Source organism: Chelonia mydas, chromosome 1, assembly GCF_015237465.2.
Source record: "Chelonia mydas isolate rCheMyd1 chromosome 1, rCheMyd1.pri.v2, whole genome shotgun sequence".
NCBI classification, from domain to species: Eukaryota; Metazoa; Chordata; order Testudines; family Cheloniidae; genus Chelonia; species Chelonia mydas.
In genome coordinates this window covers 344,028,073-344,046,557 of record NC_057849.1, presented here as the reverse complement: position 1 = coordinate 344,046,557, position 18,485 = coordinate 344,028,073, and the positions used below count along the sequence as shown (strand labels likewise).

General features: G+C 45.0%; 1 protein-coding gene and 1 long non-coding RNA gene across 2 annotated transcripts in view; one reads left to right on the top strand and one right to left on the bottom strand.

Moving 5' to 3' along the window:
- LOC122461549 (claw keratin-like) overlaps positions 1 to 4,109 on the bottom strand; it is a 27,496-nt gene extending 23,387 nt beyond the window's left edge. Inside the window, exon 1 of the mRNA XM_043521541.1 lies at positions 3,700 to 4,109. Coding sequence (XP_043377476.1) covers positions 3,700 to 4,109 — 410 coding nt within the window. The remainder of the gene's footprint in view (positions 1 to 3,699) is intronic.
- Positions 1 to 18,485, top strand: part of LOC122461569 — a 24,974-nt gene extending 6,489 nt beyond the window's left edge. The window contains exons 2-3 of the long non-coding RNA XR_006283524.1: positions 416 to 419; positions 18,353 to 18,485. This is a non-coding gene — a long non-coding RNA (uncharacterized LOC122461569). The remainder of the gene's footprint in view (positions 1 to 415; positions 420 to 18,352) is intronic.

Sequence of the window (18,485 nt, the reverse complement as noted above, 5' to 3'; positions counted from 1 at the left end):
CACCTGCCCCACATGTCTCCAGAGGGGCAGCCCAGAGCCCCTGAGTAACGCTGGATCAAATGAACTTTTCAAATGAACGTTAAGGTTTCTGATGTCATAGCAACACTCAGTGATGATTCCTAGCCTCAGAATTTGGGGCTATTTGATTTTCATTCCAAAAAGTTTTACATTTCCCTTTCTTTAAAAAACATTCCCTTGTAATGCTCAAGAGGCAGATGCTGAGCCACTGAACATTAGTAGAGCTCCATAGACTTCACTGACTTCTGTGCCTTAAAACCGAGCTAAGCCGTTTTATGCTGCTCAGGTCAGAACCAAACCTGTTGGAGGCGTACTTTCCACTTTAAAAACCATTCTAATAATGGCTGAAAAGCTTTCTCTCAGAGAAGAGTCTTGCACAATTCTGTAGGTTGGTCAGTCTTGTAATTTAATTGTGTCGAATTCCACAGCAATGTGATCGTGGAAGAAGAAGTTCTCCTTATCTCTACCTTTCTTGTGCTTCTTCCTTATCTTTATTTGCTGAAGTATCTCACAAGACCCAGTTCTCTTGGCTACTCATGGATAGAGATGGAGTAGCTCATGTTTCCCATTGATTTCACTGGCTCAGCATCTACCCTTCAACTGGAAAATATGTATAAAAGGGAAATGCAAAGGTACAGTAACGAAAACCAAAGAGTCCCAAGGCAGGCCCTCTCAAACTTTTCTAAGAAGGCTTCTGTATCATCACCTAGCTTGTATGTGGGGAATTTCTTGGAATGGGAAGCGGTACCTGGAGAAGGACCGTGAGGGCTACCTGGTTGACCCAGCTTAGCCTTTTCCAGCTCTAAACACTTCAGCTCCATTTCTCCCTCCAAGCGCTTTGCCTCTTTCCTCTCTTCCACTTCCAAGTGCTTCGCCTCCGCTTCTGCCTCCAGCCGCTTCGCCTTCAAGCGCTTCACCTCTCTCCTCTCCTCTCCTCCGGTTCGACCTTCAAGCACTTCATCTGAAGGAAGAAATTCCTTTCTTCCACAGTTCGAACTCGGCCGGGGTTAAGGGCATCCCTCCATCTTGGCACCGGGATCTCGGGTGGGAGAGGGCTGACCCTTCCCTCCTGGGAACTCTAAGATCCCCTATCTCCTCCGTGTATTTCTGACATGGAGCTGGCTGGCTGGGCTTGGGCTTGGTCTGTCTTCCCCGTGCTGTGCCGCTGTGGTGAGACTGGTTGTTCTCGTCTTTTGCAGCCTGGCAATTATGTTCTCGTGTGCAGAAGTAATTATACGTGCAGAGCCTCGTCTGGTCTAACTTAGTGCAGCTCCAGTGAAGCCAGCGGAACGCTGCAGATTTACTCCCGGGGAGGAGATGGTCTTTAGTGGGATTTTTTTGTAAAGAGAAAAAAACGCACTTTTGTTCTTTCATCAGCTAGTACTGGTGTCTCGTTACGGTTTACAAACCAAAGCACCGCACTGTGATGCTGGACTGAACTCATTTGTAAGTAGAAGTTACATCCTAAGAAGGAAACCAGCATTATTAATGCTATCCCAGCCATGTTCTGCGCGATATTTTTTTTAACGGACTATGAATCCCAAGCATTAATGATAAAAATTCTACACATTTATACTTGTTTGAAATGGTAGCATTTTAGGACAAAGGTAGAAACAAGGATTCAAAAGAACTGGTTAAGGATGGATAGATTTCTCTAGAGGCAATACGATATTTTCTGTCTTATATAGTACCCATAACACATGGCTAGGTTACCAAAGTTTTCCCAGCATTTGTCTGTATGAATAATCCCTACTGAAACACCCAAAGCCAGGGGAAGGCAGGCTCCATTGAATAGGGTGGGTGGCCTGTGGAGTTCAGGTTGAGAAGACCTTTCTTGTGAAGAGCTAAACTTTCAAAGCACTCTAGAAGCAAAGTCATCCTGTCCTGAAAACGTTGCTTTGCCATTCAAGGAATTGGGGCTTGAGTTAACCTTGCCTTAATCAAACCATTTGGTGGCCACTTGGCTTTTCCCTCCAAAAACCTGGGTTGCTATCCCACAAAGACTCACAAACACTCTTACTGTGGACCATGTGACTGGTCTTCTTCCAACCATAGGAAAACAGCCCGCAGGCATGGCTCCACGCAGCTCCCAGTGGCTGCAGTTCGCCTTTCCCGGCCAATGGGAGCTGCAGCTGTCTTTCCTCTTTCCTCTTTGTGTTATGAGAAGGAGTAAATAAGACTTCCTTATTTATTTTCTCCACTCCAGTCATCAATTTATAGACCTCTATCATATCTCCCCTTAGTCATCTCTTTTCCAAGGTGAAAGGCCCAGCCTTCCTAATCTCTCCTCATACAGAAGCTGTTCTACACCCCTACTGCTTTTTGGTGCCCTTTTTAATCTTTTCCAATTCGAATATACCTTTTTGGAGATGGGGTGACCACATCTGCATGCAGTATTCAAGACGTGGGTGTGCCATGGATTTATCTAGAGGCACGAAGATATTTTCTGGCTTATAATGTTTTCCCAGCATTTGTCTTGCTGAATAATCCCTACTGAAACACTCAAAGCCAGGGGAAGGCAGTCTCCATTGAATAGGGTGGGTGGTCTGTGGAGTTCAGGTTGAGAAGACCTTTCTCGTGAAGAGGTAATCTTTCAAAGCACTCTAGAAGCAAAATCAGCCTGTCCTGAAAGGAGTTGGGGCGCCAGTTAACCTTGCCTTAACCAAGCCATTTGGTGGCCACTTGTCTCTTCCTTCCAAAAACCTGGGTCGCTATCCCGCAAAGACTCACAAACACTCTTACTGTGGACCATGTGACTGGTCTTCTTCAAACCATAGGAAAACTTCCATTCTTAAATGGAAAAGCTGTCTGGTCTTTGCAGGAAAAGAGTCTTTGCTAAAACAGATAAACCAAGAAGGAACTTCACCAAGGTAAGGACGGCTCTCATAATGCTGTGAACTGAAGCGCTTCAATGGCTCCGATCACTCCATGGCTTCAAAAAGGTGCAACTTGAGAAGTACCTGGTGCTGCCGCTGATAAAGGGATGACTCTCTTCCAGCGCGATTTTTAAACGAGGAGGGAGGAACAAAGAGAACCAGAGACTGATCTTATGATGCAGCATAGGTTTTAATGCAAATGCAATTGGCAGTACAGAGTTACAGGAAGAAATAGTACAGAGCGGAAAGAATGTATTTCCAGTGATTCAAGGAGAGCTGTGACTGATCAAAGGCCTCAACGGGATGTATTTCAGACACAGTGTTCTTTTTGCATTGGTGCAGCTGCAGAGGTTGACAAACGAGTCTCCTTTATAACCAATTTAAGTTTATTGTTTTACCCCAATCCATGTGTAATGAGACAAAGCAAAAGAGAAGCAGGAACTATGCAGCTTCTCCATTAGACATCTGCTGCAGCAAAGGTCAAAGCAAGACACCAGAGGTACAGATTGATGAAAAGGATAGAACATATATGGCCTAATTCTGCTTGACAGCAAGGTCTCTTTTTCCCACTCAGAAAGAGTCCTAAAGCGTAATATTAGAAATACAGCATGGCTATCAGACCAAGGTGCTGAGCACACACAGCTCCCACTGACTTCAAGTGGAGCCATGTTTGCACAGCACTTCTGAAAGCCATGCCCAAAAGGTCAGCGGTGAATCTGGATCTTGCTGTTCATTTCCTGGTTCTTCCTTCATCCACGGATGTTCCTGCTGGCTTTAGCATGGCCCACAGCTTCCACTGAGGTACCTATGGCAAGATACCCCGGAACCGCATATTCCCCCCCCGTAACCATAACCGCACGGGTAACTGCCTAATCCCCCATAACCACATCTCCCGTAACCCAAAGGGCCACCGTAACCACCATATCCCCCTAAACCATAAAATCCTCCGTAACGGCCTCCATAGCCGTACAATCCCCCAGGACCGAAGGAGCCCCCGAAACCGGGTCCCACCACAGGTGCTCCTATGGCTCCCACTACACTGTGTTGAGGGAAATTGCTGAGAATTGGTCCTGGGAGGGTCACGACCACCGGTGAGGGTTTGATCACCACTTCGGAGTCAGGGCACTGCCGAACGCACGGCACGTTGCAGCTGCCAGTGACTGGACAGGGCCGGGCCACCCCGCATTCTGGATAGCACAGGCTGGAGAAAGTCATCTTTCTGGGATGGAGGTAAACCTGTAACACACACCAGGGACTAGAGTCAAGAAAAGGTACAAGTGCCAGTGGATGAAAGGCTTCAAATCTCAGTTACTATTGCAGCGAGGTCTTCCTGGGGCCCGAGAGAGAGAGAGGTAAGTTTTCTTAGTCCCTATGTTCATGGCCACCTATTTCTTCCTATATCCTCTTTCTACGCCTCTTGTCCACTCGCACTAAACTTCCCTCCCAACCGGCCCCTTTGAGCCCCTCTCAATGACTTTGTCTAAAAAACACCGACTGGAATAAGTTTTTCTATTTCTGTGCTGGACACCTAGGATTCTGTGTTCATTTGAGACATTTCTCAAAGAGAACATGGCTGGTTTCATGGTACCTGAATCCCTTCGTTTGAGGATTTCACCTCTGCATTGCAACTCAGTTGAGTCCGGTGTCACAGTGTAGTGCTTTGCTGATGAAGAAACAGAGACTTTGCTTTTCTCCAAAGTAATCAAGAAGGACAAGCTGGGGTACAATGGGTTTAGGTGCACTGTCTTCCATGGAGTGACACTAAATTACACCATTGGAGAAGAATCACCTGCAATGGGTATTACTGCTCAGAAGAACATAGGAATTGCTGGATTGGATCACATCACTTGTCAGCTTCATCCATTCTCCTGTCTCCAAGAGTGAGGAGTAACAGCAGCTTCAGCGTAAAGGAGAAGACCACTGAATTGGCCCTTTCTGGACTAACCTGAACAAGTTTCTTCCTAATCCAACTGAGTGAAAAATGGCTAAGGGACTTCCTAAAGTTGCCAAGAAGATGGAAATACCCCAATTCTATTTCCAGTTAACAGGAATTATGTTTCCCAAATGCATATGTTGCTCCTAAATTCCCCAATCAGCTTCGAATCGTGAATCCTCTGGCACCTGCAAATGAGTAACTGCACAACATAATAGTGGAAGGAAATCCATAATAGTGGAAGGTTAATAAGAGATTGAGACTTACCGAATTCACTGAGGAGATGAAGTCCGGAGAAGTGTTGAGAAGAGCGCTGAGTCTTGTGTGCTTTTATACAGTCCCTGGGACTGCCTGGAGGATCTGCCATGTCGTTTGTGGAGGAGGTCCGAATTAGTTACAAAACAAACTTGATTGCCTTGCTATGTCCTCCTTTGGATGGAGCTCTTTTCCTCAGGCGTTGTGATGATTGGGCTAATCGCAGCCTGAGTGGGCGTGACACGCACGTTGCATTCTTCATCTTTCTTTCATCTTAAAATTGTACAGGCCAACTGCGTTCCTCGTGTCATTCCACTGACTTCATGGGGGCTGCAGTGAGAGTGAGCTTCAGGCTGTTTCTGAGCGGCATCAGTAGCACGACAGGCTCTGATGAAAGGAATCTAGTCTGGTCCTTTCCAGTCATGCTGGTCGTGGTTAGGGGCATGGGGCCGTTCATTCTAAACCTGCTAGGAAAGTGGGAGCCACTTTTTTGCATTCTTTTGACCTAGGTCTTAACTCTATTTCAATGAAAATGAAACAGCCCCGACTTGTGTGGCTTTTAAGTGATAACCTGATTCACAGAATGGTACGAGGGACCTTGGGCTCCGTTTTATTTATAACGACTCTCTTACTTAATGTACAGGTGTCTAATCTCCAGAACAATTTATTAGTGTTCCAAGAATACAGCACTTTTCATTTGTGAAACACCAGTGAGTATTTGTGAGGGGCTTTGAAATCTTGAGGGAACTTCCAGCTTCTCACTTGGGGTTTATTTCTGACTCTGCCAATCACTCCTCTCTGACCTCCAACTCAATGTGTTTCCGTTGACCTGCGGGGTAAACAGGTATAATTATAACTCTCCTGGTGCACTGCCTGAGGCTTCCTCTGATCTAAGCATTTCAAAGCACTTCACAAATGCTCATCAAGTGTTACAGGGCCAAAGAACTGTATTCATTATAGTAACTATAATAACTTTTTATTAGCTTTAGACATTCCAAGCTGGAAGATTAGATTGACTTTAAAAATGCGTGTCAAGTTCCCAGATGTCATTCCAATACTCGGCTCCTGATTTCTTTAGCCTCCGAAACTGGGGTTCTTTGATTTTCGTTACTGTTCCTTTGCATTTCCCTTTTAGATATATTGTAAAGTTGAAGGGTAGATGCTGAGCCAGTGAAAACAATGGGAAACATGAGTTCCTGCATCTCTATCCATGAGTAGCCTAGAGCACTGGGTCTTGTGAGACACTTCAGCTAATAAAGTTAAGGAAGAAGCACAAGAAAGATAGAGATAAGGAGAACTTCTTCAATGGTCACATTGCTTTGGGATTAGATGTGATTAGTCGGCAGAATGATCCCAGAAATGTTATCTGGCCCATACAGTTTTCAGAGGAAAGAGAGCTGCAGGATGTAATGTGCTCCTCGCCCCATGTGGAATTAGGAGCAAACTAATCGTCAAACACAGAGGAAAAAAAATCTGTGAATAGAAGGAGTTCTCAAAGTTTGGTTTGTAACTAATTGGGCCTTCAGGAACAAAGGGCCTCTCAAGTCCTCCCGCAGCCTAAAAAACTGTCCAAAACCTTTCTGAACAGTGGGAAGGGTGTGGGGCTTTTGTTGTTCCCCCCACCCCCCCGCATTCTTGAGTTGCCAGTATTTATTTCTTCATAGTTTAGAACAGGGGCATGCGGCCCATCAGGGTAATCTGCTCTCAGGCCGTGAGACATTTTGTTTACATTGATCATCCGCAGGCATGGTTCCCCGCAGCTCCCAGTGGCTGCAGTTCGCCTTTCCTGGCCAATGGGAGCTGCAGCTGTCTTCCCTCTTTCCTCTTTCTCTTTCTTCTGAAAACTTGATGGGACAACTACATTCCTTCAATCATTCTACTAACTTCACAGATGCTTCACTGGGATATCCAGAAGCCTTGAATGGGAACTGTCCAATGCAGTTCGGGAGCAATGGGAAGTATGGGGAGGAGTAGTCACAATGACTGGTTTTATTGCTGACTCTGCCACTTGCTCCCTGTGTAACCTTCATCTCAATATGGTCTCTCAACCATTTTTTGGTTTCTTTCTGAAAATTCTGTCTCTCTCTCCCTGCCTCCTGCACCCCTTCAGAGAGAGCCCGCTCCCTGGAAGGTGGGTTGGGAACGCATCGGCCCACTGTGGAGTCCCAGACTCCCCGTACCCTGGCCAGGCGGGAGTGGAGGAGCTGCGTATGGGAGAACTCCATCAATCAAATAATACAACCGGCTCCAGAGACAAGACAGACAGCACCTCTGGCTCTGCGCACACCTGCTCCGCATGTCTGCGGAGGCGCGGCCCAGAACCCCCGAGGAGGCTGCGCGGTGCAGGGCCCCTCCCCCTGCTGGTGGTACCAGCGCAAATATCAATGTGGTGCGTCTCGCTGCCCTTGGTAACTGTTAGAGATCTTATTCCTTCACTCTCCCACTTCCCTGGTCCTTCTCGCATGAACAGAGAGCAACAATACCCAAAGTCCGAAGGTGCAAACAATTCGATGTTGATTGGGGTGAACTTCCAGCAAGCTTAAATACAAGTTCCTTTTTCCTTATTTTCGAATCCCAACTTACTTCCTGTTTGCCCCTAATTTATATAGTAGTATTCTGAGCTATACCTTAACCAATCATTCTACTGAAATTTAACTAACCAATCCTATCATATTGTAACATGATTAGCTAACCAATTATATCCCACCACCTTAATTAGTTTACACCCAGCAAAACTAATTATACGGCCGACAGAAACACTCACAGAACCAGACAGAGACCATGCCAATAAACAATAGCAAAGTGGGAACTATAATGACAAAACAATACAGAAGTGAGGATTTCACAACTACATCTATAAAGACATAAGAGTTTCCCAGCTGTGTCTATGGATAAGTGAGTTCTTACCAGACAGAAAACTATCAACCTAAATTTCCTTTTACATCTTCTAGGCACTTCCCTTTCTCTGGAGGGGATAGGCATTATCAGGACAGGATTGTATTCCTAACAGCCCAATAGCACCTTCTTTCAATGTGACTAGTTTGGAATGTGAGCATGTGACCAGTCGCTTCCCAGCTTATGGCTGCCTCTGTCGCTTAGCCAAAGGCCTTAGCCTTTAAGGTTTCTGATGTCATACCAATATTCAGTGATGATTCCTAGCCTCAGAATTTGGGGCTATTTGATTTTCATTCCAAAAAGGTTTACATTCCCATTTCTTTAACAAACGTTCCCTTGTAATACTCAAGGGGCAGATCCTGAGCCACTGCACCTTAGTAGAGCTCCATAGACTTCATTGACTTCTGTGCCTTAAAACTGAGCTAAGGAGTTTTATCCTGCTCGAGTTAGAACCAATCCTGATAGAGGCGTACTTTCCACTTCAAAAATCATTCTAATAATGGCTGAAAAGCTTTCTGTCAGAGAAGAGTCTTGCACAATTCTGTCAGTTGGTCAGTCTTTCAATTAATCACATCTAATCCCACAGCAGTGTGACCTTTGAAGAAGTTCTCCTTATCTCTATCTTTCTTGTGCTTCTTCCTTAACTTTATTAGCTGAAGTGCCTCACAAGACCCAGTGCTCTGGGCTACTCATGGGTAGAGATGCAGGAACTCATGTTTTCCATTGATTTCACTGGCTCAGCATCTACCCTTCAACTTTACAATATATCTAAAAGGGAAATGCAAAGGAACAGTAACGAAAATCAAAGAGCCCAATTTCGGATGCTAAAGAAATCAGGAGCTGAGTACCGGAATGACATCTGAGAACTTGACACGCATTTTTAAAGTCAATCTAATCTTCAAGCCTGGAACATCCAATGCTAATAAAAAGTTATTATTGCTATAAGGAATACAGTTCTTTGGCCCTACAACACTTGATGAGCGTTTGTGAAGTGCTTTGAAATGCTTAGATCAGAGGAAGCCTCAGGTAATGCACCAGGAGAGTTATAATTATACCTGTTTACCCCGCAGGTCAACGGAGACACATTCAGTTGGAGGTGAGACAGGAGTGATTGGCAGAGTCAGAAATAAACCCCAATGGTTGGGACTACTCATGCCAATACTACCCTCTATTTCCTGAACCTGTCTGGATACTTACCTTTCATGGCTTCCAGATACCTCCCTGACCTGGGAGTAACTCTTACAGAGGCTCATTCTGGATATTTTTCTATTTGGTTTTGATAATTTTAGGAGGAACTTTTGGGTGAAACATCTTCTCATCTACGTGTGAACAATGATCAACCATCAAAACTCTTCCAATGCCCTCTAACTCTCTTTATTTGAAGGTGTTGGCTCAGTGGTGGATATTTACACTTCAGCCGACATAAATTGTTTTGTCACAAAATTTTTCCCATTCTGAATTCTATATTGAGGTTTTTTTCTTTCCGTACACATAAAAAAATTTCAAAAGTACACACTTACAATTCTTTTGGACCATTCTTATCCTCAGGTATAAAGAAGGCCATGGGGCAGACATAACCTATGCTGTACCTCATTTCACAAACCAGAAAGAATTCATTACCATTGCGTGACTCTGACCCATTACAGAGATGTATTTCTAAGAAAAGAAAAAGTAGTACACACGGGGCATGTGGTGACTTCATCCTGACAGGTGCTTTGACTTAAAGCAAGTTTGTGATGGTTGAATTACATATGGAGATTTCCAAGGCCACCGCACTCGTGGAGAAAATTGAAATTGACAGACTTGTAATTCCTATGGAGAAGTATTATCCTCACGTTTAAGAAGACACAGTGAAAGTGGATCAGAACATTAGCCATTTTCTTTAATTATTGGTGCTTAGATCCAAGGATACAAACATTTTTAACCCGACATGTTACTAAGCTTCTCTTGGAACACAGTGTAACAGGGATCAACCTAGGGCTCAGCCTGTGGTAGGATGCGTCAGAAGTATTAGGATGTATTTCTGTTTCTGCAGCTGAGCCCCATGTGACCTTCACCTCAACGTGCCTCTGTTTCTAGGCCTATCAAACAAAGAGAGTCAGGGAGTTAAGGCGGGAAGTTCTTCAGGGTGCTTCAAACTCAAGATTTCAAAGCCCCTCACAAACACGCACTGGTGTTTCACACATGGAAAGGGTAGTATTCTCAGCATATTAATAAATTGTTGTGAGGATTACACAACTCCGCACTGATTAACAGAGTTATTATAAAAAAAGTGGAGGCCAAAGTCACTAGTATCCTTCTGTGAATCAGGTTATCACTTAAAGCCATCCAATTTGGGGCTGTTTCATTTTCACTGAAAGAGAGTTTTGCATTTGGTATTGTGAGGGGGCAAGGCCCGCTAGCTATAGAAAAGTAGTGGGAGATAGATATATTAGCTCCCAGCTAAACAAATCCCTGGTACCAGGATAAGTGAAATGGCAGCTGCTCCAGGTCAATTAAGACACCTGGGGCCAATGAAGAGCTTTCCAGAAGGCAGGGAGGACGCTAGGTTGATTGGGACACCTGAAGCCAATCGGGGGCTGGCTGAAACTAGTTAAAAGCCTCCCAGTTACTCAGATGGGCGTCCATGTCAGGAGCTGTGGGAGGAAGCTGCGCTGTTGGAGAGGCTGAGTAGTACATATCATATCAGGCACAAGGAAGGAGGTCCTGATGTAAGGGGGAAGTGGAGCCTGAGGAAGTGGGGGCTGCTGTGGGGAAGAAGCCCAGGGAATTGTACGTATCATGTTTTTAAAAGGTCAGCTACTATAGCTGATACTATTAGGGTCCCTGGTCTGGAGCCCAGAGCAGAGGGCAGGCCCAGGCTCCTCCCCTTTGCCCCCCGATTAATCACTGAGACTGGGAGACAACAGAGACTGTGCAAGGGAGGATAGCTTCTCCTCACCTCCCTCGCTGGCTTATGTTGAAAATGGCTCAGTAGACTGTGACCCTTGTCTCTAGAAAGAGAAGGGCTAGGTGGAGGGTCAGAGTGAGCCTCTGAGGCGAGCAAAATCCGCCAGGGAACGCGGGAACCACGGAGGAAAGGACAGAGCTTTCTCACAGTATATTTACAAAGATTTGTATTGGAAAATGCAGGTGCTCTCTTGGTGTAAATCAGTGTTACGATATAGATATTCAGGCCTGTCTGCAAAGCTCTGTACTTTAAGAATTTAGGTGTATTCTTATCACTTGGCTAGTTATAGAGGTACAAAAGAGAATCAAAATCACTGTCTGCCGGTGTAAGGGCCTTCTCTTACTGTGACAGTCTGAGGCCCTGTTCTTAGGCTAAGGCCTTTGGCTAAGCAGCAGAGGCAGCCATAAGCCAGGAAGCGAACAGTCACATCCTCACATTCCAAACTAGTCACATTGAAAGAAGGTGCTATTGGGCTGTTAGGAATACAATCCTGTCCTGATAATTCCTATCACCTCCAGAGAAAGGGAAGTGCCTAGAAGATGTAAAAGGAAACTTAGTTTGATAGCATCCTGTCTGGCAAGAACTCACTTATCAATACTGGGATGTGAAATCCTCACTTCTGTATTGTTTTGTCATTATAGTTCCCACTTTGCTATTGGTTATCTGTATAATCTCTGTCTGGTTCTGTGATTGTTCCTGTCTGCTGGATAATTAATTTTGCTGGGTGTAAACTAATTAAGGTGGTGGGATATAATTGGTTACATAATCATGTTACAATAGGTTAGGATTGGTTAGTTAAATTTCAGGAAAATGATTGGTTAAGGTATGGCTAAGCCGAACTCAAGTTTTCCTATATAATCTGTAGTCAATGAGGAAGTGAGGGGGCCTGAGTGGGAGGGGGTGGGCGTGGGCGTGTGTGGGAGAGATGGGAACAGGGAATGGGGGTGGAGAAATTGGAATCATGTTTTGCTAAAGAGGGGAAATGGGAACAGGGAATGGGGATAAGGAAATTGGAACCATGTTTTGCTAAAGGGGGAAATGGGAACAGGGAATGGGAGTGGGGAAACTGGAATCATGTTTGGCTAAAGGGAGAAATGGGAACAGGGACACAGGTGTAAGGCTCTGTGGTGTCAGAGCTGGGAAGGAGGATACTAAGGAAGGAAACTGGAATCATGCTTGCTGGAAGTTCACCCCAATAAACATCGAATTGTTTGCACCTTTGGACTTCGGGTATTGTTGCTCTCTGTTCATGCGAGAAGGACCAGGGAAGTAAGTGGGTGAAGGAATAAGCCCCCTAACAATCAGTACAGCTGATTCAACTTCAAAGAGCTTCAAGTGGTGGCTTGAAATCAAAGGAAGATACTTCTGACTTCCTCCCTGCACATGGGACCCACTCTTGAGGAGACATTTTACACTTCAAACAACATTCTGGTTCTGGCAGGAATGTTTTCTGCAACATGCCCTGTGCTTGGTCAGATTTTATCTCAAATCTCATCACACAGCCATCTCCTCCTTCTCCAAGAATACATGATTTTTGTCTCTCGTGGTCTTGTTGCTGGTCTCAGTCAGCTGAATTGTCTTACAACACCTCAATTTCTTTCTATAAAAGAGCACTGCTTTCCTTCACTCTCTGCCATCCCTGGACTTGACCCATGAGCAAAGCTGCTGGAGGAAGCCCTTTGAGACAGCATTAGTGACCCAAATGGAGGTCCAGTGGTAAGTCAAGTTGTACTCACCATAGGGTGAAATTCACCCTGAGCAGCAGGTCATCGCAAAGGCCCAGGCTCCACTGAAGTCCCCGATAAGATCTAGTTTATAAATTCATTGTGGGATTAAAGTAGTCTATAAGTATCGTACTATCCCCTGTGCCAAAGGGGGAATTTCAGACTAAGGGTCCAGACAGGAAACACACTGGAGGCAATGAATGAAACTTCAAAGGGATTTGGATCTGGCCCACTGGAGATGGAGCTGGTAAGAATGCAAAAAAGTGGCTCTCTCCTTCCTAGCTGGTTTAGAATGAACTGCCCCATGCCCCTAACCACGACCAGCATGAATGGAAAGGAGAAGACTAGATTCCTTTCATCAGAGCCTGCCGTGCTACTGATGCCGCTCAGAAACAGCCTGAAGCTCACTCTCACTGCAGCCCCCATGAAGTCAGTGGAATGACACGAGGAACGCAGTTGGCCTGTACAATTTTAAGATGAAAGAAAGATGAAGAATGCAACGTGCGTGTCACGCCCACTCAGGCTGCGATTAGCCCAATCATCACAACGCCTGAGGAAAAGAGCTCCATCCAAAGGAGGACATAGCAAGGCAATCAAGTTTGTTTTGTAACTAATTCGGACCTCCTCCACAAATGACATGGCAGATCCTCCAGGCAGTCCCAGGGACTGTATAAAAGCACACAAGACTCAGCGCTCTTCTCAACACTTCTCCGGACTTCATCTCCTCAGTGAATTCGGTAAGTCTCAATCTCTTATTAACCATAGAGATGTCACAGTAGGGTCCATTTATATTTAGGACTGAATCTTGCACTTACTCCCTGTGATTTGTATCAGCGATCAGGATTTCCTTCCACTATTATGTTGTGCAGTTACTCATTTGCAGGTGCCAGAGGATTCACGATTCGAAGCTGATTGGGGAATTTAGGAGCAACATATGCATTTGGGAAACATAATTCCTGTTAACTGGAAATAGAATTGGGGCATTTACATCTTCTCAGTAACTTTAGGAAGTCCCTTACCATTTTTCACTTAGTTGGATTAGGAAGAAACTTTTTCAGATTAATCCAGAAAGGGCCAATTCAGTGGTCTTCTCCTTTACGCTGATGCTGCTGTTACTCCTCACTCTTGGAGACAGGAGAATGGATGAAGCTGACAAGTGGTGTGATCCAATCCAGCAATTCCTATGTTCTTCTGAGCAGTAATACCCATTGGAGGTGCTTCTTCTCCAATGGTGTAATTTAGTGTCACTCCATGGAAGTCAGTGGACCTAAACCCATTGTACCCCAGCTTGTCCTTCTTGATTACTTTGGAGAAAAGCAAAGTCTCTGTTTCTTCATCAGCAGAGAACTACACTGTGATGCTGGACTCAACTGAGTTGCAATGCAGAGGTGAAATCCTCAAACGAAGGGATTCAGTTACCATGAAACCAGCCATGTTCTCTTTGAGAAATGTCTCAAATGAACACAGAATCCTAGGTGTCCAGCATAGAAATAGTTCCCCTTATTCCAGTCGGTGTTTTTTAGACAAAGTCATTGAGAGGGGCTCAAAGGGGCCAGTTGGGAGGGAAGTTTAGTGCGAGTGGACAAGAGGCGTAGAAAGAGGATATAGGAAGAAATAGGTGGCCATGAACATAGGGACTAAGGAAACTTACCTCTCTCTCTCTCGGGCCCCAGGAAGACCTCGCTGCAATAGTAACTGAGATTTGAAGCCTTTCATCCACTGGCACTTGTACCTTTTCTTTACTCTAGTCCCTGGTGTGTGTTACAGGTTTACCTCCATCCCAGAAAGATGAGTTTCTCCGGCCTGTGCTATCCAGAATGCGGGGTGGCCCGGCCCTGTCCACTTACTGGCAGCTGCAACGTGCCGTGCGTTCGGCAGTGCCCTGACTCCGTAGTGCTGATCAAACCCTCACCGGTGGTCGTGACCCTCCCAGGACCAATTCTCAGCAATTTCCCTCAACAGAGTGGAGTGGGAGCCATAGGAGCACCTGTGGTGGGACCCGGTTTCGGGGGCTCCTTCGGTCCTGGGGGATTGTACGGCTATGGAGGCCGTTACGGAGGATTTTATGGTTTAGGGGGATATGGTGGTTACGGTGGCCCTTTGGGTTACGGGAGATGTGGTTATGCGGGATTAGGCGGTTACCCGTGCGGTTATGGTTACGGGGGGGGAATATGCGGTTCCGGGGTATCTTGCCATAGGTACCTCAGTGGAAGCTGTGGGCCATGCTAAAGCCAGCAGGAACATCCGTGGATGAAGGAAGAACCAGGAAATGAACAGCAAGATCCAGATTCACCGCTGACCTTTTGGGCTTGGCTTTCAGAAGTGCTGTGCAAACATGGCTCCACTTGACGTCAGTGGGAGCTGTGTGCGCTCAGCACCTTGGTCTGATAGCCATGCTGCATTTCTAATGTTACGCTTTAGGACTCTTTCTGAGTGGGAAAAAGAGACCTTGCTGTCAAGCAGAATTAGGCCATATATGTTCTCTCCTTTTCATCAATCTGTACCTCTGGTGTCTTGCTTTGACCTTTGCTGCCGCAGATGTCTAATGGAGGAGCTGCATAGTTCCTGCTTCTCTTTTGCTTTGTCTCATTACACATGGATTGGGGCAAAACAATAAACTGAAATTGGTTATAAAGGAGACTCGTTTGTCAACCTCTGCAGCTGCACCAATGCAAAAAGAACATTGTGTCTGAAATACATCCCATTGAGGCCTTTGATCAGTCGCAGCTCTCCTTGAATCACTGGAAATTCATTCTTTCCACTCTGTACTATTTCTTCCTGTAACTCTGTACTGCCAATTGCATTTGCATTAAAACCTATGCTGCATCATAAGATCAGTCTCTGGTTCTCTTTGTTCCTCCCTCCTCGTTTGAAAATCACGCTGGAGGAGATTCATCCCTTTATCAGCGGCAGCACCAGGTACTTCTCAAGTTGCACCTTTTCGAAGCCATGGAGTGATCGAAGCCATTGAAGCGCTTCAGTTCACAGCATTATGAGAGTCGTCCTTACCTTGGTGGAGTTCCTCCTTGGTTTATCTCTTTTAGCAAAGACTCTTTTGCTGCAAAGACCAGACAGCTTTTCCATTTAAGAATGGAAATTTTCCTATGGTTTGAAGAAGACCAGTCACATGGTCCACAGTAAGAGTGTTTGTGAGTCTTTGCAGGATAGCCACCCAAGTTTTTGGAAGGAACAGACAAGTGGCCACCAAATGGCTTGGTTAAGGCAAGGAGCCCCAACTCCTTTCAGAACAGGCTGATTTTGCTTCTGGAGTGCTTTGAAAGATTACCTCTTCACGAGAAAGGTCTTCTCAACCTGAACTCCACAGACCACCCACCCTATTCAATGGAGACTGCCTTCCCCTGGCTTTGAGTATTTCGGTAGGGAGTATTCAGCAAGACAAATGCTGGGAAAACATTATAAGACAGAAAATATCTTCTTGCCTTTAGATAAATCCATGGCACACCCACGTCTTGAATACTGCATGCAGATGTGGTCACCCCATCTCCAAAAAGGTATATTCAAATTGGAAAAGATTAAAAAGGGCACCAAAAAGCAGTAGGGGTGTAGAACAGCTTCTCTATGAGGAGAGATTAAGAAGACTGAGCCTTTCACCTTGGAAAAGAGATGACTAAGGGGAGATATGATACAGGTCTATAAACTGATGACTGGAGTGGAGAAAATAAATAAGGAAGTCTTATTTACTCCTTCTTATAACACAAAAACTAGGGGTCACTGAATGAAATTAATAGGCAGCAGGTTTAAGACAAAGAGAAGGAAGTATTTCTTGACAGTATGCACAGTTAACCTGTGGAACACTTTACCAGAGGATTTTGTGAAGGCCAAGACTAGAGCAGGGTTCAAAAAAAAAACCCTAGATAAATTCAAGGAAGACATGTCCATCAATGGGTATTAGCCAGGATGAACAGGGATGGTGTCCCTAGCCTCTATTTGCTAGAACCTGGGAATGGGGGACAGGGGATGGATCACTTGATGATTACCAGTTCTGTTCATTCCCTCTGAAGCACTTAGCATTGGCCATTGATGAAAGACAGGGTACTGGGCTATATAGACCTTTGGTCTCACCCAGTTTGGCTTTTCTTATGTTCTTAATTTCTTCTCTGGAGCCCTCAGCCAAAACCAATCCCCATTTCCATTCCTATTGCTCCGCCAGGGGCTAAGGATGAATGCTCAAACCTACGTATCTCTGGAAAGTCATTTTGTTGAGCATTTTGAAAAAGAAACTCTCCAACAGAGACTATGTGGAGACTTAATTATGGAGCCAGCAGCCCTCTTTCAGAATAATTCTCCTTTTCCAGAACATTCTTCTCTTCTGCTCTGCTGGGACCTGCGGCGACATGTACAGCAAAGTCATCTGCAGGAGTCTTGACAGACAGTGGAGTAAATGATTAAGGGATCCATTTGAAGATTCCTAAATAATAAGATGATAAGTCATAGTCAACATGGATTGATCCAGAACAAATTGTTTCCAAAAAACTAATAGCTTATTTGACAGGGTAAGAAGCCTTGTGGATAGGGGGCATGCGGTAGATGTGGTCTATCTTAATTTTAATAAGGTTTTGATACTTTCTTGCATGACTTTCTCATAAGCACACGAGCGAAATATAACCTAGATGGCGCTACTAAAAGGTGGTGCATAACTGGTTGGTAAACCATTCCCAGAGATTAGTTATCGAGGTCCACACTCAAGCTGGATGGATATTACAAAATGGCTCCCCCAGGGATCAGTTCTGGGTTCGATTCTGTTCAATATCTTCATCAGTGATTTAGATTATGACACTCATAGAGTTTGCAGATGATACTAGCCTGGCAGGGGTTGCAAGTGTTGTGGAGAAGAGGATCAAAATTCAAAATGAGCTGGACAAACTGGAGAAATGATGTGAAGTAAATAGGAGGAAATTCAATGAGGACAAATGCAGACTATTCCACTTAGGAAGGACCAATCAGTTGCACACATACAAAATGGAAAATGACTGCCTAGGAAGCAGTGGTCCGGAAAGGGTTCTGAGGGTCATAGTGGATCAAAAGCTAAATATGAGGCAACAGTGTGACACTGTTGCAAAAATAGCAAACATCATTCTGGGATGTATGAGCAGAAGTATTGTAAGCAAGACACGAGAAGAAATTCTTCTGTTCTACTCCGCATTGATTAGGACTCAAGTGGAGTCTTGTGTCCAGCTCTGGGAGGCACATTTCAGGAAAAATGTGGACACATTGGAAACAAGTCCAGAGAAGAGCAAAAAAAAAACGATTAAAGGTCTCGAATTCATAGAATCATAGAATCATAGAATCTCAGGGTTGGAAGGGACCTCAGGAGGTCATCTAGTCCAACCCCCTGCTCAAAGCAGGACCAATCCCCAATCAAATCATCCCAGCCAGGGCTTTGTCAAGCCTGACCTTAAAAATACATGATCTATGAGGGAAGATTGAAAAAAATTGGGTTTGTTTAGTGTGAAGAGAAGGCTGAGAGCGGGCAGGATAACAGTGTTCAAGTACATAAAAGGTCATAACAAGGAGGAGGGAGAAAAATAGCTCTCCTTAACCTCTGAGGATAGGACAAGGAGCAATGGGCTTAAATTGCAGCCAGGGCAGTTTAGGTCGGACATTAGGAAAAATGTCCTAAGTGGCAGAGCAGCTAAGCGCTGGAAACAATTGCCCAGGAAGGCAGTGGAACCTTCGTCAGTAGAGATTTTCAAGAGCAGGTTAGACAAACACCATTCATAGATGGTCTAGAGAATATTTAGTCATGCCTTGAGTGCAGGGGACTGGACTAGAAGACCTCTCGAGGTCCCTTCCAGCCCTACGCTTCGATGATT